The 24909-nt window shown below is 44.3% G+C and overlaps 1 protein-coding gene across 1 annotated transcript in view; it reads right to left on the bottom strand.

Annotated features, from left to right (window-relative positions):
- The window catches only part of bnc2 (basonuclin zinc finger protein 2), a gene marked incomplete at its 3' end in the record, with an annotated part of 149481 nt that overhangs the window by 24880 nt on the left and 99692 nt on the right, over positions 1-24909 (bottom strand). Inside the window, exons 3-4 of the mRNA XM_079220181.1 lie at positions 14524-14626; positions 12937-13172 (exon numbers count right to left, since the gene is read on the bottom strand). Of these exons, the coding sequence (XP_079076307.1) occupies positions 12937-13172; positions 14524-14626 (339 nt within the window). The remainder of the gene's footprint in view (positions 1-12936; positions 13173-14523; positions 14627-24909) is intronic.

Below are 24909 nucleotides of genomic sequence, written 5' to 3'. Positions count from 1 at the left end.
GCAGAGCTACTTCTTCCCATTTTTAGTTTTCTGGCTTGTTTTTGTATCTCTCACCCGTTAACAATAATGCTTGGGGCCAGCACAGATGTATGAAGTAACAGCTTCGCTAGGAGAAGAAAAAGATGAGCGGAAAAAAAAGATAGAAGATGAGAGAAAGGGAAACAGACGGGTAACGCTGCTCACAAGCATCACTTGTCAATTTACAGCCGCTGCTCCCTGAACCGCACCGTATAAATTTCCAGTGTGACATCCGTTTCTACTGCTTCCAAGCCGACTGAGGCTCTGTCCCACCAGATCTCCTCCCTAGACACATACTTGGAAACCTTAAGTACAGACATAGTGCCAGATGTAGTCTGCCTTTACTTTTATTTAGTAATTTTTTCAGGTTTTGAAATGTTGACTTTTTTTCTGTATTGGAATCACTATGGTGGGATGAGAATGGATGGGTTAATGTCTTAGAGGAGCACTGCTTTAGTGTATTTGATGTGGCCGCTGCCATGCACACAGAACACATGTGAGCGCACATCTACTCACACGCATACATGCAGACACACACAAGAGTGTATGACAGTAAATCATGCTTGTGATGTGTATGTGTGAGAGAGAGAGAGAGAGAGAGAGAGAGAGAGAGAGAGAGTGGGTTTAGGATGAAGAGACGGGCCAAAGAGCACCAGGGGATGTTGCGTATCTAACGGATAGAGACAGAGAAAGAGAGCAGGAAAAAGAGAGAGAGAGGAGCTTGGCACTGCTCATCTGTGAGTGATGGCAGTTCTTCAGGGTTGAGACATGGCCTCCCTTTAATCTCTCTATCCTTAGACATGAAAATGGAAGAAAAGGCAGAGAGGAGGGTGGCTGAGTGGACCAAAGCAGAAACCTTTGCTGGGTCTTGTGCCAGATTGATTTTTACTTTATATCACTTTTATTTTAAGGCAGACAATAAAACTCACCTACCTGCTAACGCGCACGGTAGATGGCAAAAACAGGAATGATGAGTTGTGACCCCCAACGGATATGATGCTTGTCTTGACTGGTTTAGTGCCAGCACATGAATTCTTCATCGCTTTTTGAAGCACCGACTTGTAACAAGTATACCTGACCCCGAGAAAGTCCATCTTAAAATTACACCCATATCAAAATAGCTTTAATGACTCTCGTTCTCGGAGTCTCTAACTCATATGAAACAAGGTGTAGGCTTCCTAGCCAAGAAAGGAATCTGCAAAGAAAACACGGCCTCGGAGGAGTATGAGCTGAGGTGCTTGCACTAATACAAGATTGCGTTATGAGTGCAACACCTGTTTCGACTTAGAAAGTAGAGGCCAGTAGCAAGATTAGCGAAACATGCCCATAAAGGGAGAAGGTGGCCGGGCCTACGCTCTGATAACAACAGACTCCTGCGTTTCTTTCAAAGAGCTGAAGAAACTGATGCGGTCATAATGCAGTGGAATTCATTCCACTGCTACACGAAGGCGAACTTCTGTCACTCAGCCAGAGAAAAGTGCCTGAAACAGTGTATTTTTAGCTCTCAAATCATACTGTGTTGAAAAGAGATTGATTTTGTGTAGAATATAAACCTGTATAAAAACCTCTTAAAACATTCATAAATGGCAAGTTGAATCATAGATGTCGCTACTGGCAAACTTTACTACTCCCGCCTCAAGGTTATTAAAGCTAATAAATAAGTAATGAGATTTCACCTCACTCAACAGGCAAAAAAATATATTTTCTACCCTGTAATTACTATATCTCCAAAGGTAACACTATGGGAATTTCAGTGAGTAATTACAAGCTTGTTCTGCGCTCAGACCTGGGAATCTGGGAAATCAATGGAATCCGTAAAATTCCTCTCCTGAGGGACATTGGGTGTGCAGCTCGGAGACTTGATCTAGGACTGATCCCAGGAATTTTTACACGGTAATTAGGTTTGTCAGCTTGGCAAAGTGGGAAAACGCTTTGTACTGTGTCACCTCAATGGGCTGGATATTTGTCAGGGATCAAGATGGAGACAGCACACCCCATACCTAAGCAGGCCGCACTACTTGACGAAGGTGTTATTCCATGCTTAATGTGAAACACTGCAGCTGGCAAAGTCATTGTCAAACTGTCAGGGCCCTTTGGCACATTGTTCAGTGACTTGCTGTGATTATACTGTCGGATAACTTTTGAGCTGTGACGGCTGGCGGCAAAGACTTTGACAGCAAGTCAGAGAGGAGTTTAACACCTCACGCTACCAGTGGCAGTTTCTCGCTAAGCGTTTCGCAGTGGCAGAGGTTAGTGCTGCAGCGTGACGCACAACACTCAGAGCTGCTGCTCCGAGAGCGCTGGTCTGCAACTGACACTACATAAACACAAACATGAGTGCACACACACACACACACACACACACACACACACACACACACACACACACACACACACACACACACACACACACACACACAGCCACGCGACTGTGGTCTCCCAGTAATAGCTTTGTACCTCTTGGGGCCTTGCGCTGACCGTTCCTGCTCTTATCTTTGTTTATGTGGAGGGTAGATCATCATGTACAACTGTGTGTGAGTGCCTGTGCACAAACTCTTGCAACAAGGTTGTTTAAAGTGCACATGCACATGTGAGTAGGAATGCAAGTATTTTTGTGTGCATGTGTGTGTGTGTGTGTGTGTGTGTGTGTGTGTGTGTGTGTGTGTGTGTGTGTGTGTGTGTGTGTGCATGTGTGTGTGTGTGTGTGTGTGTGCTGGGGAGGTGATAAGGCAGTGCCTGGCACCAAAGCCAGTTGGCAATGAGCCTTAGATCCTGAAGATGAGAGCGCAAGACTTGGTTGTGTGTTAGCGCACGCACACACACACACACACACACACACACACACACACACACACACACACATCCCGTGTAAACCAGAGGTTAGGTGGAGACAAGGAGACAACACAGAGGATAGCATGCCACAAGTACTTACTGGTGCATGTGTCTATGCCTGAATGTGTGTGTGTGTGTGTGTGTGTGTGTGTGTGTGTGTGGTTAGCCTGCATGCATGTGTCTGAGCTCACTGAGGTCGGTCACCTGTGGAAGTCTATTGATCTTCCTTCTTCAGAAGGCCCTGTTGTCTTTGTTGATCACACACACACACACACACACACACACACACACACACACACACACACACACACACACACACACACACACAGGAGTTATTGGAGTTGTGGGAGGCTATAACTTAGCTCTGCATCTTGTACAAAAAAATATCCAGGACTAGAAAAGTCTTGAAAATGCCATTGGCAGGCCAAGCGTTTAGTGCTGTGAACTGATGTATCATCAAGTGTTAAACCATCATTTCTGGTGACCCTATATCATATCCTGTCTACGCCTGCGGCACTCAGCCCACAGAGAGCAATGTGCCAGTGACAGCACGGCTCACTTGGTGGTCCCAGCACTCAGCCACTTACCCATTTAATAAGACAGTCTTTAAGAGGATGGAGCCAAGCATATGCACGGTGCTGGTAGAGATTTTTATTTTTTTCTCCCACTTTTACAAGAGCCCTTTTTGTAGGAGGCCCAGGGGCTGGCATTCACCAAGGCTGCGTGTGTGTGTGTGTGTGTGTGTGTGTGTGTGTGTGTGTGTGTGTGTGTGTGTGTGTGTGTGTGTGTGTGTGTGTGTGTGTATGTCTTAGGTATCCATTTATTATCCATTTAGTACTACTATTAGTCCCCTTTTCTCTCCCTCTCTGTCTCTCGCTCTCCTTAACCTTAGTGAAATTCTAATAAACAATCAGGGTAGCACCATGCTGAGATGCCCTATAATGGGCTCCTAATTAGCCACTACAAACACTGAGAGCGGCTGCTTCACGCCTCGTTTTCTGCACTCATCTGCGCAAAACTGGAATGAATTGATTCCATTTGCTCGCCACTTAATGCACTGATTGTTTATTGGCATGGCTGGGGATAAAAACAAACAAACAAACAAAAAATGTCTTTAAGCTTGCAACACATGCTAATACTAATCACCATTAAAAACAGGCTGACCTACGGCGGGATTTCAACTGACTTTGGAGTTTCTTCGGTCGTTCTTCTTCCCACTGAGGCTTCCCCCCGCCCCCCTTCATCACCTACTCCTCCTCCTCAAACCTCCCTGTCCACTGCTCCTGTCTGAGGTGAAGTGAAGCCAGACCAATTGGTAGAGGGGAGGTGGTGTAGAGAGAATGAGGATGTGCAGAGGGCGGAGGTAGTCATCACCTTCTCCTCACACCTGCATGACAGGTCATCCTGCTGCTTAATAAAGGCACTCATGCACAACACGTCGGAGAGAGAGAGAGAGAGAGAGAGAGAGAGAGAGAGAGAGAGAGAGAGGGAGGGAGAGAGAGAGAGAGAGAGAGAGAGAGGGAGGGAGAGAGAGAGGGAGAGAGAGAGAGAGAGGAGAGAAATATGCACAGTAGAAGCACAAGAGATGGGGCATTACAACAAGGTCGTGAACATATCAATGTGACGTAAGAGACTAAATTAAGTTCAAAATAAGGATTCACTCTAAAATGAGACCCTCCATTATGTCTCAGCAACCATTCCACATTATTTTGTACTCTGCGGTGAACTTACACAGGTGTCTCAGCACCGGTGTTGGTTCACGGTGAGGTCAGTCAACCTTTCAACCACCACCACACAACATGGAGGTACAGTACCGGCTGTGTGCTTTTTGCCAATGGCACCACAGCATCACGTAGAAACACAGGAAGTCAAACACAGCTGGAGCCATCGGTGAAAAACGAGACGGCGTCAGACACGACGCAACGCAGCACAAGCGCGGCAGTCGCCGGTGTGTGGTTCGCCAGCATGTATACGTCTGTGCACGTGTGTGAGGTCCTTCAGTGTGTGTCACGCTCTTCTCCCCTCCACCAGTCTGCCGAGCTCATTTCCTCCACAGGCTGCCTCCCCGCTACTTTATGAGTGAGAGCTTCTACAGCTCTCACCTCAGGACACACTTCAGTGTCTAAATGTTTCCATTTGTGGGGGAAGTGACACACATTCACTCACACCGCAGGGCACCTACCCATAACTAACCATTTTGCGAACAAGCAGCACTGAATCATGAAAGAGATTGGTTAAAATGTGGGCTGTGTGTCTGTGTATGGGTTGGTTATTTTTAAAGGCTGTGAAGGTATTTGAGTGTTGCGCACAATTGTGGCTTCGCAAGTGGTATTCACAGCGTACACAGACTTTTAACTGCTATATTAAGCCTCAATCGTAATGTCGGTGCGGAGTTCCGGACGCTGTACTGTATCTACTTTTACTGTTCATTAATGCACCAGGTCTTCACTCATTTTTCTTTACCAACCCCTGAGAGTGACTACAGTCCCAAATCACCGCTTATACTACACTAGTGATTTCTCCCATACTCCCGAACAATGCCGTGTGACAATCAATACAGGACTAGGATCGATACAGTGGGGTTCTACTAGACAAGCCCGTGCTTCCCGAGATCAACACCTTCCCACACTATCATTAGTGTCGCTGACCTTGAAGTAAAATTCAATTTCCCTCTGCGGCAACAAACCCCCATAGCCCCCTGAAAAGCCACTTCAGAATTCAGAAGCCATTTCCTCCTTCCAGCGCAGGCGAGACAGGATATTATAACTTATGAAAAGGGATTTGTGGAGCGAGAGATGCCGACAGAAAGAGAGGGATTCTGTTTGAGGAGGTAATTATAACATGACCCGCTTCGAAAAGTAAAGAGGGCAGGGCCTGGCAGGAGTAAATAAAAATTCCTGATAAGCAGGCTGGCAGATTTCCAGTTTCAATTAGGGTGCGTGGCTGACTATGAGAGTCTCCCATGGGGAGCTTCGGCAGCACAAGGGCGGCTGTGAGGACCTGTTGAGGGAATTCCCCCGGGGGATGGACACTGGGTAAAAAGAGAAAGGCAAATGTGCAGTGAGAGAACCAGAGATCCCATTACACTGATCAGTGTAGTGCATATGGAGCAGGCGAGGAGGAGGGATGAACAGGGTGTTCAGAGGGGATGAGGAGAAAGAGAGCACCCATTAATACAGGGAGAATATTCCTTTTTATTCTAATTATGACATGCCAGTGGAACTTAGAGGGGAGAAGAAAAGCACTGGTGGCCCCTGGTCTTCGCTTACATTTGGAGACACCATGAGCTGCTTCTCTCAGGAAAGTGAATAAGGTTGTGTGTCTGTGCTGGGGTTGAGTGGGGGCCATGGGAAGAGATGCAACCAGAGAATCAAACCAGCATCCCAGATAAAGCTGTGGGATTGGATATGAGGCTTTGAAGTCTGCTTTATCATGGGGATTTGAGAGGGAAATGGGTAAGAAGGTGGCGTCCATATACTGTGTGTGTGTGTGTGTGTGTGTGTGTGTGTGTGTGTGTGTGTGTGTGTGTTTGATCAAACTCTATCGGATACCATGGGAGCTCCTAGACCTGACCATGTATGTTAAGCATATCATTTTGACTTCCCATGTTTGCCCTGCACAGCATGATTACTCTCCAATCAGAGTGTATTAGAGCGCCGCCTCTCACTCCCATACGTTGGCATAGAATATTCATGATCTTTAAATTTGACCAGATATGGGGTCACCCATCCTAGGTTTGAATAGCATTTTGAAATATACATGTGGCCACCAAGTATGTAATGGATGCATTAAAGGGATTTACAAATATGTTGTAATTACTTAAGTGTCTCTTGAGGAGAAATTGACATGTGAATTGGCTCTTTATCACATTCTCCGATGCAGCATCCATGATCCTAGACCTAGACTGTAGTATATGAACAGCTGCTACAGGCCTGTTCTGCATGTAATAATATTAAAGTCAAATGTGTGTTTTAATCAGTGACTAACACTTTAGAAAAGACTACAGTATAAATACCAGCAGGGAAAGATAATACGTGTCTTACACTGTATACCGAGTGTGTGTGTGTGTGGGCGGGGAGGAATGAAAAGATGGACCCTTATTTAATCATTTCACTTACTCTCTTTGGAAGCAATTTTCTCCTCAACCTTCACTTGATAGCATGTGCAAAGGTGTTATAAGTATGTCAAACCAAAGAGATTTCATTCCAATATTTTTCCTCAATTTTTAAACTTGCAGCAGCTTGTGAGGCTTTGTAGAATCTATGGCAAAATTCAGACCTCCTTCCAAATCCAATATACAAGGAGAATTATTCCTCAAATTCCTGCATACAATGTAACCTGCTCATAACCTTGCTTCTTCAGCTTGAATTCATTTGAGGCTCGGGTTCGGGATTCACAAGCGAGGGACTGAGGATTTGGCTTGGGCAGGACTTTGTGTAAGGAGCTGGCTGTGAGCTTTGCAAGCTGTGAGAAAAAAAAGTGACCGTGAAGAGGCTTGCAAATTCTGTTAACACTACATGATTTTGTCAGATTGTTTTTTATGATATGATATGTAATATTTGATGTTGATGAAGCGGTGTTTTAAAAAAAATGATATCACTAATATATAATATATATATGTATGTGTGTGTGTGTGTGTGTGTGTGTGTGTGTGTGTGTGTGTGTGTGTGTGTGTGTGCAAGGGGGTACGAATCACCTTGATTCAGTACACCGGGCCTCTTTGAAGTGCTTGGAGCCCAGCACGGCCAGCACAGAGCCAACCGTAAGCCTTCCAACAAAGATCGAGCCTGACCTCCCCACCAAATCATAACCATATGAACGCAAGAATTTCCACCTTAGGAGAATGCTTTCTCCCCCGTCCATCTCCCAGGGTGAGGCATTAAGTAGTGATAACAGAAAACAGGTTCTGAGAGAAGGGGAGGCACTGGGAGGTGATGGAGGGTGGAGAGGAGGACAGAAGGAAAATAGGGGTTACAAGTGTGCCGTATGGAGGAGATTGGAGAAGGGGATTGTGTCCAAAAAATGTTGTTGCACTGAGCCTGACTACCTAAAATGGAAGTTTCTCAGGCGAGGATCAAGAGATATGGTGCCCTTCGCAGTTGACAGAGTGAGAGACAGACAAGGGAGAGGGGGAGTGCAACGAGGGGGATGAAAAAGACAGAAATGTTGAAATGTGACTCTAACTCAATAAATACCTTTCTAAACCACGGTAGAGGAGCCTAGTGGTACCTTTACTAAGGCCTCAGGACCCACCTGCAACTGGAAATGGTTTCCTGTCTTACACAAAATGCTGTTGCACCCTAATCCATGTAATTACATCTCATATTCCACATGTGTAAGTACACATGTACAACATTATAGTCACACGTTTTTTCTTTTCTTTTTTAAATAAGAGCACAGCCCCCATGTGGCTCTCCAAAACTACCACCAATGTTCATGCTCATTAGAGAAAACAATATATTTACCGAATAAGTAGATAACAGGAATGAAAGGAGAATATTTTACCGCGTTAACGACTTGAAACATACCCTCACGCACAGGCATCTGCCACTGAAACAAAGCCCATGTTAGACCAGCGTGATTTTGTGGCGGTGTGTGTGTGTGTGTGCGACCTGATAGTTTGAATAAGCCTTCCTCCGAGTGTGTGTGCAATTAGGGTTAAGCCTGTTTGTGTGAGTACAGTATGTCTGTGTGTGTGTGTGTGTGTATGTGTATGTGTATGTGTATGTGTGTGTGTGTGTGTGTGTGTGTGTGGTTGCATGGCGGCGGTGGGGGTTGTTAGCGGTTCCATCTGGGTCTCCTGGAAGCCGTGTGGAGTCAGGAAAACCACATCTCATAAAAGTGGAGGCAGCCCAATGTTCTACAAGGACAGAACATTACTGAGAATGTCGCTCAGGAAACCCAGGGCTTCGGTCCATATGTTGGCTGAGAGGCCTGCGTCTCTCCGCTCCTTCTCTTTCCACTCGTTCTCTCCCTCTCCACTTATTTTTCACTTGGTAAGGGATAAGAAGGAGGAAGGCAAAATAGACAGTGTGGAGTGTGGGAGACAGGCTGAGGCAGAGAGAGAGGAGCCAGTACTGATAGCAATTCCATCTGTCTGTATCGAACAGAGGAGTGAGCAGTGACAGGGAGAGGGAGAGGGTGGGAGGGCATCTGGTGCACATTGGCTGTGGGTCTGTCTGGAAACAACCATGGGAGAGGAGAGAGGGATGAGTGGAGGGAGGGAGGGTGAAAAGGATGAAGGGCTGAAGAGCAGAGAAGGTAAAAGTCCTGACAAACTGAAGGGCAAGGAATTCTGGCAACAACAAAATGTGTCTGTGTTTTAACATAATGCCTCGGATTGAACTTCAGTCAGGGGGACAGGGGTGGAATAGCAGAGACGTAATGCAGGGAATAAAATATCACACTCATATTTTTTTTTTAGAATCTTTTTAGATTATTCTAAACTCACACAACCCCACGTATAAATATCATTTAAAATAAAAGATTAGATAATAAAAGTTTGGAACACATAACAATTTGGTTAACTTGAATACTTTATGGAGAGCTGCGATCAATTGATCACGCTAAAGGAGCGGCAGATCCCACTATGTTAACAAAAGTGATCCAACCAACAAAACCATTTATTTTGTTAAGTAAAGTTGAATGTGTACGTTTTCAGAATATTTCCCAGAACACAAGCCAGCTATACTGCCACGGTAACGAACACTGCAACGGTCATTAAATAACTTGTAAAAGCTCGACACAGATTGTGCAGATGCATGGTCGGCTAAACACACAAACCTGCATGCATACATTTGTTGGGAATATTTTAGCAACTGGCTGCATGGATTTGCTGGTGTGCAAGTGTGTTAATGCCATGAAAGAGCAGTTTGTGAACTGAAGGTCAAGCTTCAAACGGTTTATAGAGAAAGACAATCATTCATTTTAATGGTTATTGACATCAGGTATAATTCCTCTGCTTTACAAATCAAAATTCTTGATAAGCCATTGCATGTTTAATAATATTGATTAATTTCTTCAGTTAAAGGAGCCTATTACAAAGATAAATTGCACAGTGTACGCATATTTAGTCACACCTCTACAATGTATTTGCTATTCCCGTGCAGTGAATGGCAGTGAGGACGATGGAGGGCAAAGTGTATTCCAGATGGTGACATCAATTAATTCCTTCTGGAAAGCAAAACTAAAACGCCAAGGTGACATATTTGTAGTATTACTTTACTGTGGAGAGTTTATTCTGCAGATGACCTCAACTGAATAATGATAGTTATCCAAAATGCATTGGTGAGCGTTGTGTGGAGATATCCTAAATATCCTCATCGGGAGAAAACGGTTTTGGTAATCTACTCCTGCTCCGCACTGTTCAGGTGGAGGAAGCACATAACGTGGCATCCGAAGACAGAAGCACCGACATCACTGTGAACACTAAAGACAAAGCTGTGTGATTTACGCTTGAAGAATAGAAATGAAGATAAGAATAAGTAGGACACCCATTGGGAGGCGAGTCAGTGGGTGCAACAAAAACTGGCATTTACTTCACTAAATGATGGCACTAACAATAGAACGGCGTCATGAAGGGGGTGTAACCTGTGCTTTTGAGCATCGAGGCCTTCTCTTTATGACTATATATTTAAATCAAGTGTTGGTATTGGAGGCAGAATACTGATGCCAAGCTGCATCTGGGTTTTCTGTTTTTTTTCGCTGTGTGATTGGCCGAATATAAGTGTGTTTTCCTTCTTCCTGCACTGCATACATTCAGGTGGTCAGGCATCAGAGGAGCTGCAGGTAAACTCTGTCAGCTCGATGTCCTGAGTTTTCTGGCGCATCACTGACACATTGACACCCAGCAAATACAACACACACACACACACACACACACACACACACACACACACACACACACACACACACACACATTTCTTTCTCAATCTAAACAATCTTAACAGATTGTGACACATTGTGATATAGTAGCAGGAAAAATGTAGACAAATAAGGGGGGTTGGATGAAGAGAAAAAGTGAAATACGTGGTAAGTGAGGCTTCTTTTGAATACAATTCTGAATTAGGGGCTGTATTTGATGTACAATTATAATAATGTAAAGCATATCTCAATACAATATGAACACATTCATACCAAAAACTATTTATTCAAATTCAAAATCGGTACAAGTGAGTGTTTTTTATCTGCTAGGATCCCGGTAAAGTCATTTATTATCAAATGATGTCCGCTGACATCAAAATCAAAAAGACAACGTATTATCCGTCGTTTGAAACAATGTTGTACTCATTTTATCACTCTTTTAATGCGGCATGGTGCTGGGGGACAACCCCTGACACAAAGCGTTGCCCGCAGGCTCGAGGAAGATGATTGAATTTCATAGCTACTTACAGGCTAATAGGCCCGTACAATGACTGCTTACTGTCCTTAAGTGACTGGCTGCTTCTCGCCGGCATGCAGCCCCTTTGAAGCTCTTCTGAGGAGATCTAGAGGATTTAGCCAGTAGCGTGACATGAGGCTGAGCAGTTGAGCAACGGTGCTCCCACCAGCTGACTATTAGAGCCAGCTGATATAAACACAGAGGCTACGACTATTAGAACACAGTGACTATGAGAACGAGTGGTTGTTCAATACAATGCTTTATCACAGCAGATGTTATGCGTTAAGTTTAGTTTAGTAAAAGGAAAAATATTGAAATTCTTCTTTTTTTTGGAGGAGGAGGAGGAGGAGACAGTCGATTAATTAGTTGGTCAAAAAATTATTCTATGCAGATTTGCTGCTTGTCTGTGTTTAATATTATTAAATGTACTATTTTGGGATTTTAGATTCACAAGACATTTGAGGATGTTATCTTGCATTCTCAGAAATTTGGATAGACCAAACCATTAGTCGATTATCCAAAAACATTCTGAATGGAGTTATTGATAATTACATATATTCTTTTGTTAATAATCAAATGGAATTTGAATGTAAACATGTAGCAAAGCAGTTAATATTACTGAAGAATCTAAAATAATAACTGAGGATATTATATGATATTAAATAACATTTAATTTCAGATTTTTTTTGGTTTTCTGATATTTATATTTTTAAAATGTATTTTTTTTCAGTCATTTAAAAAAAAATTGTAAATTATTAATATTTTCTATATAAATGAAGTTCCATATAACTGCTGGGCTGCTATTGTTTGTTTTGTGTGTGTGTGTGTGTGTGTGTGTGTGTGTGTGTGTGTGTGTGTGTGTGTGTGTGTGTGTGTGTGTGTGTGTGTGTGTGTGTGTGTGTGTGTGTGTTTTCTTAAAGACTTTAAGAAAAAGGGACTGGGTCTGCGAGCGCTTTACTCACAGAAGCCGTTTCCACATACAAACCAACCTCTCCTCACCATGCTGTTCCACTTACACTCTTGGAACACTAAACCATACACGCATACAGATAAGCACATGTGCACACACCAGGCACACACATACACACATACACACACACACACACACACACACACACACACATACACTAACCACATACACATGTTCACTTGCTCTTAACTAATTCATTCAGGAACACTTTGGTTTGGGTTTCAACACCAAAACCTCCGTACCTTTGATTGAGAAATGTGTCTGACTGCAATTATCTGGGAGGGAGTGGTGGAGGAAAGGATAGATGGGGAGAGGAAACGCACTACAGTGGTTTTATAGTTTGCTGGCATGACATTTTTCTCCTCTTTTTTTTTTATTCCTTTCCCTTTTCGAGCGAAGGCATAGTGTTTACAGGGCAGACTGAAGTAGAAGTAACAGCAGGGAAAATGTGAGGAAAATGGATGGGCAATGGGACTGAAGTGGCTTAGATTGTCACTAGTGTGCTTGTGATCAATACCTCTCAAAATAACTGCAGTGGAGGAGAAATGTTTCAATGCACTTGGTGAGAAGTAATGGTAGTGATCGCTGTGCGCATTATTCCCACTTTCAAAAAACATTGCAAATGGCCTTCAAAGTATCGAGTAAATACCGCTAATATTTGGTCTTGACATTTAAACTAAACCTTTGTGAAGCTGTACATGTGTTCGTTGCTGTAGCATGAGTGCTGATCACTGACCTGCAGTATGTAGCCCCTGACGTAGTCACGGAGGGTCCAGCCCAGGCCGTGCAGGATGTGTAGCACCTCTTCCTGCTTCAGCACGGAGAAGAGGCGATCGAGAAGGATCTTGAGCCTGACGGGTACGGCTTGGGTGCCGTACAGCATCAGGCTGCTGATGTCGAACACCACGTTGGACTGAACGATCTCCACCTGGGTCGGGTGGTACAGGTGCTGGGTGCTGAGCTTGTCCAGGGCTGCGTGAATCACCGGGTGACAAGATGAGAAACAAATGAAAATGTGCACACGCTCACACACTCACAGAGGCAGGCAGGCACGGTCAATGGCTATCAAGTTTCCTTCTCATCTCAAATCTTCCTTCGGAGGCTACTGCACAGTCAGCACTAGCTGATAAGAACATACCAATCAGATAAAAGCAATGGCATTAATGTAATTATCTGCCATTCTTTTTATTTAATCTAATCTCTTTCACATTCATGCTGCCCTTACAGCTCCCTTTTTATTCACTTTTTCTGTCTCCCTCTCGACCCCAACCTCCATTATAACCAAACTGTTTTCCATCTTAATCCTCTATGTTTTTGGCTATCCTATGTATTTATTCCTAATCAGGAGTGTGCTCAAATGGTTTATGTACTATGAATTCAAGGATGTAGGTTTGGGTTTTAGAAGTGGTGGGTGGGGGCACAATAAAGTCAAAGGTTAAAAAAAGCTTGATCGTGAGTGCATGTCAGGTTTTGTTATTGCCCCCTCGATTGCAACCTCAGTCACCTCTTTCTCCTCCCTGGCTGTCTGCGCGACACCTGGTCGACTCTCTTTCTTTTTCTCTGGTTCAATCCCCCCCTCTCCTCTTCCCTCATACTTCTCTCCTTCCCTTCCCCCCCACCCCTCTCCCTGTCTGTCTGGGTGACACCTGGTCGGGTCTCTCTCTGATCCCGGGACGGCTTTTTCCTGCTGACGAGTGCTTTGCCTGACAACACAGCGCAGCCAGACACGAACATAATAAAAAATGAAGAACTACTTGTCAGAGTCCCTGCCAATGCCGACATGAAATGAAAAGTGGGGGAGAGGAGAGATGGGCGCCTGACAGTTCAGAGGGAGAGATTACAAAATAGTCAATGGGGTCTTGTGCGATCCGCTGAAGGGCCCATGGCTCGCTCTTGTGCAGACACAAGCCAAACAGGTGTTTTCTTTTTTCCCCTCCTTCTCTTTGAACTTTCTTGCCTCCTCTCCCTTTTTCTTACACCCGCATGAAAAACTCATGAGGTGTGGTCTCTCGCTTCTTTCTCTGACTTTTGGTTTATTTTCTACTTTTTTGTGTTGTTGTTTTTTGCAATAAGGCGCAAAAACAAGACAACGAAAGCAAAGTTTCTTCTACTACGGAAAATGAGTAAAAACATTTGAATTGTACTACATTCACAGCTACAGACAGAGAGAAGATATTATCATGTGAGCATTGTGAGATCTGTAAGATGCATTTGTTGTAATTTTCTAAAGATATGTATAGTTTTCAGCTCTCCGCAGCAAGAGGTGGTATATTTATTTACGGTAATTTTTATTGAAATCGTATGCCATCCTAAATGTACTCACCGTGAGCTACCCAGCCATGTTTGCACTGGTCACATGTCCGTAGGTGAATCTTCCCTGGCTGGAAACACTCACATGTGCAGTTCACCAGTGTGCAGCGAATGGCCTGCAGAGACAGAAACAGAGACACATCCACATCAATCACAGCTCGAGTAGAGGAGAGATGATAAAGCCAGGACCGAGAACGAGCAGTTATCAGCTAACAGTCACAAATACAAAAAAAGAAGCACAGGGACAAAATATCACTCCGCCAAACTCTTCCTTAAAAATATGACAATTGTGATAAAGAAGCACATCAGCAGTTGCAGCCATTAAAGCACCCGACAATATCCCGACTTCTATTTCATTCCGATGTGTGAATATGCCGCTTTATACTGTAATTTCCCAGAGTTCATGAGAAACGACAAAGGACTTCCTTTCCTGAAAACACAGAAATGTAACTTGTTTTGACTGAGGCTCCATTACTCAACGCTGGAGCTGCACTTAGTCTGACCCCGGGAAGCTTTTAGTAGTGAGAGGTTAAGTGTCCAGACTTGACGAGGGCAACTCGGTACAGCACAATGCATCGTCTGCCTGAGCCTTCATCAAGGGCTGTTAAAAACTCAAACAGAAATCCAGGTGCATTTTTCCGCGAGGTCATTTGATCCTGTAAGATGTTTCACATTCTTCAAACAATAAAGAGGTTGTACAGCAGGGAGAAAATGTACGATATAGACAGAAATCCACACAAATGAATACAGCTCTATCATCACAAGTGCAGCAGCTGCAAGCCGTAAATTTCGCACTGACATGGAGAAATAAGAAGACAGAATAAAAGGAGTCAAAAGAGAAAAAAGGAATTAGAAACATGAATCTTAATAAGCACTAGCAGCGCTCTGTTTGTCAGACAATTTCTTACATGACCAAGATGAATTGAGGGATAAAGATAGTCACACTCCTGCAACCTAAACTGCCTCAAATGGAATCTGCAGATGTAGGAGGATCTGTGCAGCAAACCATGCTTATGGATACAAAATATTGGACCTGTTTCACTCATAAAACACGTATCTCTTTTTAAAATTGTATACTGTACTTCCTTGTTAAACGTGTAATGCAAGTGTGTTGGCTGCTGATGTGAGAATAAAGTAGTTAATAGCTTGATATAATAAACATTAATTCCACACAATAAGGTTCATGTACTTTACATTTGGCACATATGGTGTTGAGTCAGTGGCGAATGATTTACGGGTGTTAGTTATTTAGGAAGAAGAAAAAATCTGTAATCACTAAAATTACAGTGCAAAAATTGCAGGAAAGCTTGAGGCAGGAAGTTGGGTGTAGTGTACAAGGTGACTGCTGTGAGTGATTGCCTATTTATCTTTGACAGGAAAATCCTAATAATCCAGTACTGAGGAAACTTGTCACATAAAGATGGGAAGGCGCTATCTGTAGAGATCCATGTAAAGTGCTTGTCCTCACACCAAAGCTACTTATCAGAGCGTGAACCTTTATGAATTTACAATCTGCACTAAATACGCTATCACATATTGTCTCACTGTTATTCTTATAAGTCAATAGTGTGACAGTAATGTGACACAGACGTGCTCACGAAGGGTCGTAGGTTGGAGTCCATGTCTGCGCCAGCAATTTATATTTCACAATGTCTGAAACAGTCAATCAGCCCTTCCAGATAGAAGAGGATCTGCAGCACAGATCAGCCTTTCCGTCACACTGCTGACGTCAATGCACGATTAGAGGTGACAGAATATTTGTGCTCTTTCCTTATGTGCACCTGTATTGAACCGAGAGCACATTCTGTTCATCACATGTTTAGCGGCAGGAAATGGTGTTACCTAGTCTGTGGATTAGACCAATATCCTGTAATTCAGGATATAAAACTCAGCTCACTGATAATCTACTAAGGGACCATAAAATCTATCAGAATCCCCCCCTTTGCTCGACCCAAGGTGTCGTAAACCAGATTAGTAACTGGAGGTGTCAAAGTGAACATGGGCTAATCCGAGATTAAACACACAAAAAAAACACTTCTAACCATGTCACCTCACTGTTTGACATCGGATGAGACATGGGGCTGAGATTATTTGACTTTACACCATTTTTAAGCTCTCCAGGTGTAGGTACGGCAATCCTCACCGTGTGTGAGGATTACACGGCATGTGTCAGCTTGAGTGTACATATATTATGTCCTGAGCTGACGTTCTTATCCAGAGAGACGTGCAATAAGTGAGTTCAGCGTTCAACTCAAGGACACTTATGTAGCAGACATACATTGACCGGGGATGGGTCGAACCCATGACCTTTCAGATACGGGATTGACTCAGAAAGCTGTTTTATAATTCTGTTCTTCCCATTTACGTGTAGTTTCCTACTACATATTGTCCCCATGTAAAATGCCGACAATGTAGCCTCGGATTTTGGCACCAGATCTTCATTTTGATAATCTTTTGATAGTCATTCTTCTCAGCAAAACTGTTGGTCCGACAACATGTGCAATATATGAAGACTTCACTTTCGGCTCTGGTAAATGCAATAAACATTTCAGAGAGCTGAAACAGAAAGCTGCTGCCCCAATCATGTCTCACACAAGTCACTTTTGTCCACTTCTTTGTCCGCCAGAAATTTTGCCTCAGAAGAATTTCCCATTGATATAACTCTTCTTGTATAACGATTTAGAAAAACTCTCACATACCAGTAGAGAACCCAAATGTAGCACGGGGATATCACACAACACAAAAGCCTTTTATAATTACTTCTCTGTGCGGCAGCGCTAACAGCAGCAGATGGAAATAAACAATTGGAAATATCAAATGCACCTCTGCTGTTTATGAGCTGGGGTCTGACAGCTGACAAGATAGTTAAGGGGCGTCTAATACGGCAATTAGAGCGTGCCACTGTCTGCGGGGCTGCTGCTGTGACAAGGCGCCCTCTAATCACTGACTTATTACGCTGGCTAGCAGCACCTCTCATATCTGGCCCATTAAGCAGACAGCAGCATTAAGGAGCATTAAAGCAGCAAGCCCCCTCAACTGAGGAGGCACTGACGGGAGAAAAGGGAAGGGAGAGGACGTACTGTGCCTGTTATTTTCTTGGGATTCATTTGCGCAGTGTTCCACGTTCAGTTGGGGAACTTGCAAGAGAAGCGTAACGCAGGAGATGTTTGTGATATGACGGCATCAGAATTGATCATACGCAATAAGATGAAAGATTACAGACTGATTACAGATGCTTTTTTTAAGAGAGGCAGCAGATGAATGTGTCAAAGATGGCCATCAAAAGCAACATCATCAAGGATGTGAGTTTGCCTGCGTGTGTGGCTTGTCAGAGGAAACAAGTAGGACGGAATCATAACGACTTCTTTTCATGATTCTCACGTACTCCAAACTCTGCTTCTGTTGCCAGCTTGGATCTGTGATGCATTTGGCCGTGGTTTAACCTGCGTCTGGCCTGGGACGGGTCAGGGACACGCTTGGGCCCGGATCCCACCGCTACACTCGCACATATTTGTCACAGCAGGCAGGGGAGGAGGCTGTGTTATCTGAGGCCCGGCCAGGAGCACAGCATTAGTCACCGTGCTAGCGTCTCGCCAGGGTTTCCTCTTTGGCCCACAACAAAAGAGGAAAACGCAGAGGAAAAGGACAGGGGGATGTGTGTGGACGAGTATGTTTGACTTTGTAAATCACTAGAAAAATGAGCAGCTCGAAAGTGAAAGCTGTTAGCGGGTGAAGAAAATCCCACAATGCTGTAGCAATTAGACCCCGACAACAGTCAACACTCTCACACAGCTGCCGTGTTACCGCTATGGTCAACAGCTTAACCTAGCTGCGTTCAGAAAGCATCATTTTCGACCCTTATCTGGCTCAAGTGTGTGTGTCTCACTGCTGGATTTTGTTTAGCTGGAGGCTTGATGTTTCATGGATGTTTTGCTTGGCTCGCAGTCCCTGTCCCAGCCCAATTGTATAAACACTGACAGTCAGCAATGGCCAGCATCAGACTGGGGAGGACTCTCAATTAAAAAACTGTTAGTGGGACAGATGGACTGAATAACTGCAGGAAAGAGGAGCTGCAGAACAAGATGGTTTCAGCCTGGACTCCTGTAGTCGGGTCCAATAAGGATTTTAAACAGACGATACATGCAAATGAGTCCCAAGCTGCATATGTAGAGGTCAACTAAGACAGAGACTATGAAACCATATAACTGATTGTGATCCTAAACTACTATCCTGCACAACTGTTTTACTACTCTGTCATATTTTCAAGTTGACGTTGTAACATTATGCCACCGAGAACACCACTAAAACACCACTAGTGTCTTTCAGCCTCTCTGTATCCTCCCTTGACAGCATGCAGTGGAGAAGCCAACCCAGACAGCTGTTGGATGCTGGTCGGGTATTGTTCCTCCTACTTTAATTGAAACCTTTACCATGTTCAATACACAGCCACAGACCACATCTCTTGTTTGGTGAGTTAAGCAAAGCCGAGATTTAAATGAAAACCCTGTGTGTGCATGCGCATGTGTGTGTGTCTTTGCGGCAGCAGCTTCGGATTTAAATTTGTTTCTGCTTAGGGTCACTGTAAAACACTGGGAGCATCTTGTCCTCTCTTCCACCCACAAGATATTATCTCATCCATGAGTTAGCTGCTGAAATGCCGTCAATTTCCTGCCAGAAATGTGCAGCCAACGTGTGTAGGAAAAGAGGCACAGCAGCTTTGCGTGTCATAAAACAAGGCCCTGGCTCCGTCAGATAGATCAGGACTTCACGATGTCCATATTGGAAACAGGTGACAAATAAAACACGGCGAATAAAGAAAGTCTTTGTAGTCAGACACAGCACGCCACAAAATACAGGGGAGCAAATACCTCATGCCATGGCTAATTTTTGCTTGTTTGATTTCATACAGTGGATTTGACTTGAAACAGAGCTTTCTTGCTTCACAAAGTGCTACAAAATAAACAACGATGAATCACTTGTGCACTGACTTTAGTGTAAAACTGTTGCACTGTACTGTAGTCGACAGGAAAGACAAGCGTCTTCCCTCTGAAATCCCCACAGTGTGAGGCCCGTCCTCCGTGTCAGTTCTGGTTTTTCAGCCCGGCGGCTGGCAGTCACAGAGCCAGAGGTCCCTGTCCTTTGTGCAGCTGTGCGTCTGGGCTTTGACACGAGGCAGAGCGACCAGAGCTATGCTAATGGGAACCAAATGGGGCGTGAGTCCCCGGTGGATTACAGAAGGAGAATAGAAGCATGTGTTTTCATGTATTCATGTGGAGACCTGGGACCCCTCTCCTTTCTTCCCTTCTTTCTCCTGTCTCTAAGCCAAACAAATGGAAGCAGCCATGTCTGTTGGTTGCACGCACACTTAATTAATGCTCTTTGTCACTTGACAAACTCTGTCCTTGTCAATCAGAGAATGTGCCTCAAATCTAATTAAATATATATAAAGAGTTGTTACAATGTTTATATTTAACGCTATTTAAAGGCATGTTACTAACTTACTGTGAATTACTTAGACTAACATTGAAGAGGGCCAAATGTGAAAATGAAGTTTGGAAATGAAGTGAGATGGTAAAATAAACATTTAACAAAGACTGGGTGGAATGATAAAATTAATCTGTGAACATGTTGTGTCTAAGAAAAACAAGTTTCAGATGTTTGGCAGTGCCTCTCAGATTGTGTTGCACTTCACCTGCTATTAATGCAACAAAGTTTGCTCTTGATGTAGCCATGTTAGGTCCTGCTGACCCAAAGAATACAAAATAATAACTTCAAGTCTGCTCAATTGGGCAGAAGTGATACAAAAATAACAACTCTGGTTGAAATGTAATAGATTACAGGATTATTGTTGAGAGATAAAGTCACAGTTTGGCTGGACTCAGGCATTTTGTGATGCCACTTGACACATCAAACCCTTTCTTCTACTTTTTCGTGAGCACATGCAACATGTGGGATTGCTGCCTGCTCGTAATGAAATTGCAATACAGCCGTCATTGATAAGAATCACTAATCAGGAGCATAAATCTGAAGTTCATAACTGGACAATCCAAACAACTGGACCGTGAGTGGTGAGGAAATCTGTCATTCCAGATGACGTCCAGTTTCAACTTTGACCACAGGTCCAGTCCTGTCTTTTTATGTTTGTCAGCCATCAGATGTGACTCACGCTCCGCTCTCACATACACCCATCGTATTACCGCACAATCCAACGAGCAACAATTCTGCTTCCAACATTCCTGCCTTTTTCTCTGTGGATTGACACAGTCACAGAACCACCCCGAAACATTTCAAATCAGATCAATGACGAAACTCAGTCTTACTCACTCGCATGATAAATAGCTGTGCGTGTACTTCAGGACAGTCATGCTTGTTTATGAAGTGGACGGTACAAGGACCCAGCTGGCTTTGATATTGTGAAACCGAGAAGGAGAAGGGGAATAATATCCCAATACTGGACCGAAACATAACCCTGTGATCTCGCTATCATATGCCATGCTCTCAGTCAGGGCAGCCTGTATAGATGGAGAGCTGTACCTCACTGTTAACACTGGACTACACTGTCAGTTCAAATACCCAAGCATCAAGGGAGCAGCAGTTTCTCCCATCTTTTGTGTAGACAGCAGGTCCAGGCAGAGGCCCCCAGTCCAGGCCCCTGGCCCCTCTCAGCTCTCCTCAAAGCATTTCCCCAGCCAGAGATCAAACCATCTGCCCAGTGACAGACCTCTGGGTCCACAGACACAAGGCCAGGTTCAAAGAAGGGTGCTTGGGGAGGCAGGGAGGGGATGGAGGGAGAGAGAGAGAAAGAAGGGAAAGTTGGTGAAAAGGAAGAGAAGTGAGATAGCAAGGGGAGCAGCGGGGGCAGGTTTGAGGAGGAGGAGGAGGTCAGGCAAGCTGCTGTATCGGAAAGGTGGGGAAGAGGTGTTGTAGCAAAGGTGGAAGAGGCAGAGGAAAGTTGATATACACATTTTACATGACTGAACTCTATGTTGGTGTGACAGTTCAACCGAATATCTAACTGATCTATACTGTGTGACCAATATCACTGGCGTTTCAGATCAATGTCAACGTATATGTCAAACAGTAAGGCAGTAGAATTCCTAAGATATGTTTGAGGTGTATAGTTTGTTTACCGGAGATAGACTATGGATGGTCTCTTTAGTACATATGTCATGACTTGTTTTTTTGTTTCTTCGTCTAAACGTCTAACAAAACAAATCCTCATAATTAAGCAGCTGCAACCAACAATGATGTGTTATTTTTGCTTTATTAATTACTTCAATCTGTATGAATGAAGCAATATTCCAAATGTCACTTAATTAAAATACCCCCCTAATTGCTTTTGCAAGTAAGTAAAACATGTTCACTCTGTTCAGGACTGCAAGTTGTTTGGCTTTGCATTCTTCAAAGACACGCTTCCTTATCACTGGCCATTGTGTGCACAGGAAAGAAAAATAAAATTAAAGAGGCTGTTGTTGTCAATACATCCTAGATCTGCTCTATCAGCCTATCAGAAGTCCTTTGCCAGATAAGGACAACTCCCTGACCGACTTGACACCTGCACTCGCTGGCCCTCTGATCGCCCCCGCTGAATGCAAATATCACACGCAGGACCAGCATGTTTGCTTTCTGCCTGGAGACTTGAGGGAGTGACATGACCACACAGTGCGACCAGACACATGCTTGAGAGGAGAAAGGGAGTAAAAGGGAAGGGGACAGGAGAAAAATGGAAGGAGTGGTGAAAGGGTTTGGCCTGAAATAGAGAGAGGGGAGAGAAGATGACCAACACCGTCTGCTCTTTACTTCCCTTCCCATCTACACCCTAACACAAACAGAAAGTATTAGTCAGAGCCCAGACATATTGCCGACCCCTCTCTGCGAGGGGACATCTCCATGGCGATCATTGGTTGGCGTGGGCGACGGTACACACACACACACACACACACACACACACACACACAAACGGTGCAGACTTGAAAGCAGCGTGACGACAATTCTTGGAAGAGTTCCTAGATGTAATCTTGCCAATAGCTCTTTATTTTCTTTGACCATTTTTAATGTAAAAACGGCTGCACTAATTGTGTGTAAGCAATCTACAAATTATGTATATGTGTTTTTTCAACTAAACCGAACACTACTGTAGACAGATTGGCTGGTTCTCAAGACACACGACTGGGCAATAATATTTGTTTCTTTCCTCAGAGTTTTGTTCAAACACTGTGTCAGCATGGTGGTTTACTTGTAAACACCTGGGCCTGCAAATCCAACAGCTGCGGAAATACAAAACTATGTATAAGCTATGTTGAACCAGGGATAATTGCTCTCTTCACATTATTTGCAACCAAGTGCTACATCCACCGACATTATAGAATATCACAAAAAGTGGCAGAGCGAGAAAGAAAGAAAATTCAATGCCCAGATTGTTATTTAGTTATTTACAGATTTGTGCGGTCATTTACCTCAGCCAGCATAGTGAGAAGACTCCTGATTCAGTTTCGTAGTTCTCTCCAAACAACACTCCATGAAAAAGCTGCAACTTTTATTAGTATTTACAGTGTGTCAGTTGGCAAATGACACAGAAAAATAGGACACAAGACGGAGAGACGGACAGAGAGGGGAGGGAGAGGGAGAGAGAGTGTTCAACCAATGGCTACATTACTGCAATGACAAGCGTGTCACTCCCAAAGCCACACAATGAGGGAGAGTAGTGAGGAGTGTCTTTGGACGACTGTGTGTGTGTGTGTGTGTGTGTGTGTGTGTGTGTGTGTGTGTGTGTGTGTGTGTGTGTGTGTGTGTGTGTGTGTGTGTGTTGGGACAAAGTGAGAAGGAGGGAGACGGCAAACCAAAGGAGTCCATCTGGGTGTCTTTATCAGTCTTACAAAGTTCACAGATAGAGGAGCAGAAGTGGAGGCTAGACGCTGTTTCAGAGTCTCAGGTCACAAAGAAGACACAGAGCAGCTTGAGTAAGTGGGAGGGAGGAAAGAAAGAAAGCAAGAAAGCAAAAGAAAAAAGAAACTTACAGTTGCGTGAGGAAAGCAGTGCTCAACCTTGGTGATTGCCATTCTGCAATCGACCTGACCAAATTGCAAATTCCCTCTCAGGGCCCTCTAAGTCCGCTTCATTTGGCTAAAGCCGGAATCCTTATTTCTTCAATTATAAAGCTATTGACTAATCCGACATATGTTAGCGTGTCTTCCAGCGCGTGAGTGCTGGTGTGCCATTGAGTCATTAACTTTGACAAATTGTGACAGACTTTTTTATCGCCACCCAATCATGAGAAACAAGACTGTGGCAGAGGATTTAATGACTGGCATGTTTCCCCCCCGACCCCCTCTCCGCCACCACCACCTCGCTCACTCGCTCCTCTCCAGCCCTTCCACTTAGATTCCTGCACCCCCAAATCCCCCTCACCCCTCCATATTTATAATTTTACCACATCCTAACAATAACACGGCCGGTACTCAGCACATAACACGCGGGCCCGGGCCTAATGAATCTCATGCCTTTACCGCGGCAAAATGGCCAATAAGTATTACCAGCTGCGACACTCTCCCTCTTTCTCTCCCTCCTTGGCAGTGGCAATGAGCTTGGGAGCGCAGGGGTGGGTGGGTGGTGGGGGATTTTGCGAGGGGGGGGCAGGCAGACACATCTGAGTGCAGCTGGACCAGGGAGAGAGAGGTGGGGGATGAGGGGGAGAAAGACCGCAAGTCTCCGTGTTTCCAGCTGCCTTTCTCAGGGGCTCGGTTTTCTCCCTCCCTCCTTTTGTTTTTTTGCAAGGCCCTTCTGGTCCCGGCTTACTTGAAAAATCACAAACACACACACACACACACACACACACACACACACACACACACACACACACACACACACACACACACACACACACACACACACACACACACACACACACACGCGCACAGAAACACACACAGACACACGCACGCATACCCTGATCCACCTCCCCTCCATCCCTCACATTCGGCCATCTTTGTTTGGACAGGGCTCAGGAGTTCCAGAAAAGCTCTCTCAGATGTGCTGAAGTAAGGGAAAAACAAAACAAACTGGCCCTCACACACACACACACACACACACACACACATACACACTCCAAATGTATGTGAACGCGCAGACACCAACAAGCACTTTTCGCTCACACATAACACTGTGTAGGAAGAGAAGTTCACACACACTCCCACACACACACACACACACACACACACACACATGAACAATTTCACATATGTGAAAGCCAAAATACCAGCTTCAACCAGAGAACAAATTTGCAAAGAGATGAAAAAAGTGGCATACATTTTTTTCTTCACGGAGGAAGGCAGCCTACTTTTGAAGGCATGCATTCTTTTACACAGTGTGTGTGTGCGTGTATGTGTTTGAGTGTGTGTGT

This window comes from Taurulus bubalis (genome assembly GCF_910589615.1).
Source record: "Taurulus bubalis genome assembly, chromosome: 6".
NCBI classification, from domain to species: Eukaryota; Metazoa; Chordata; class Actinopteri; order Perciformes; family Cottidae; genus Taurulus; species Taurulus bubalis.
The sequence above is the reverse complement of the archived record's forward strand: the minus strand, read 5'-3'. Positions and strand labels throughout refer to the sequence as shown.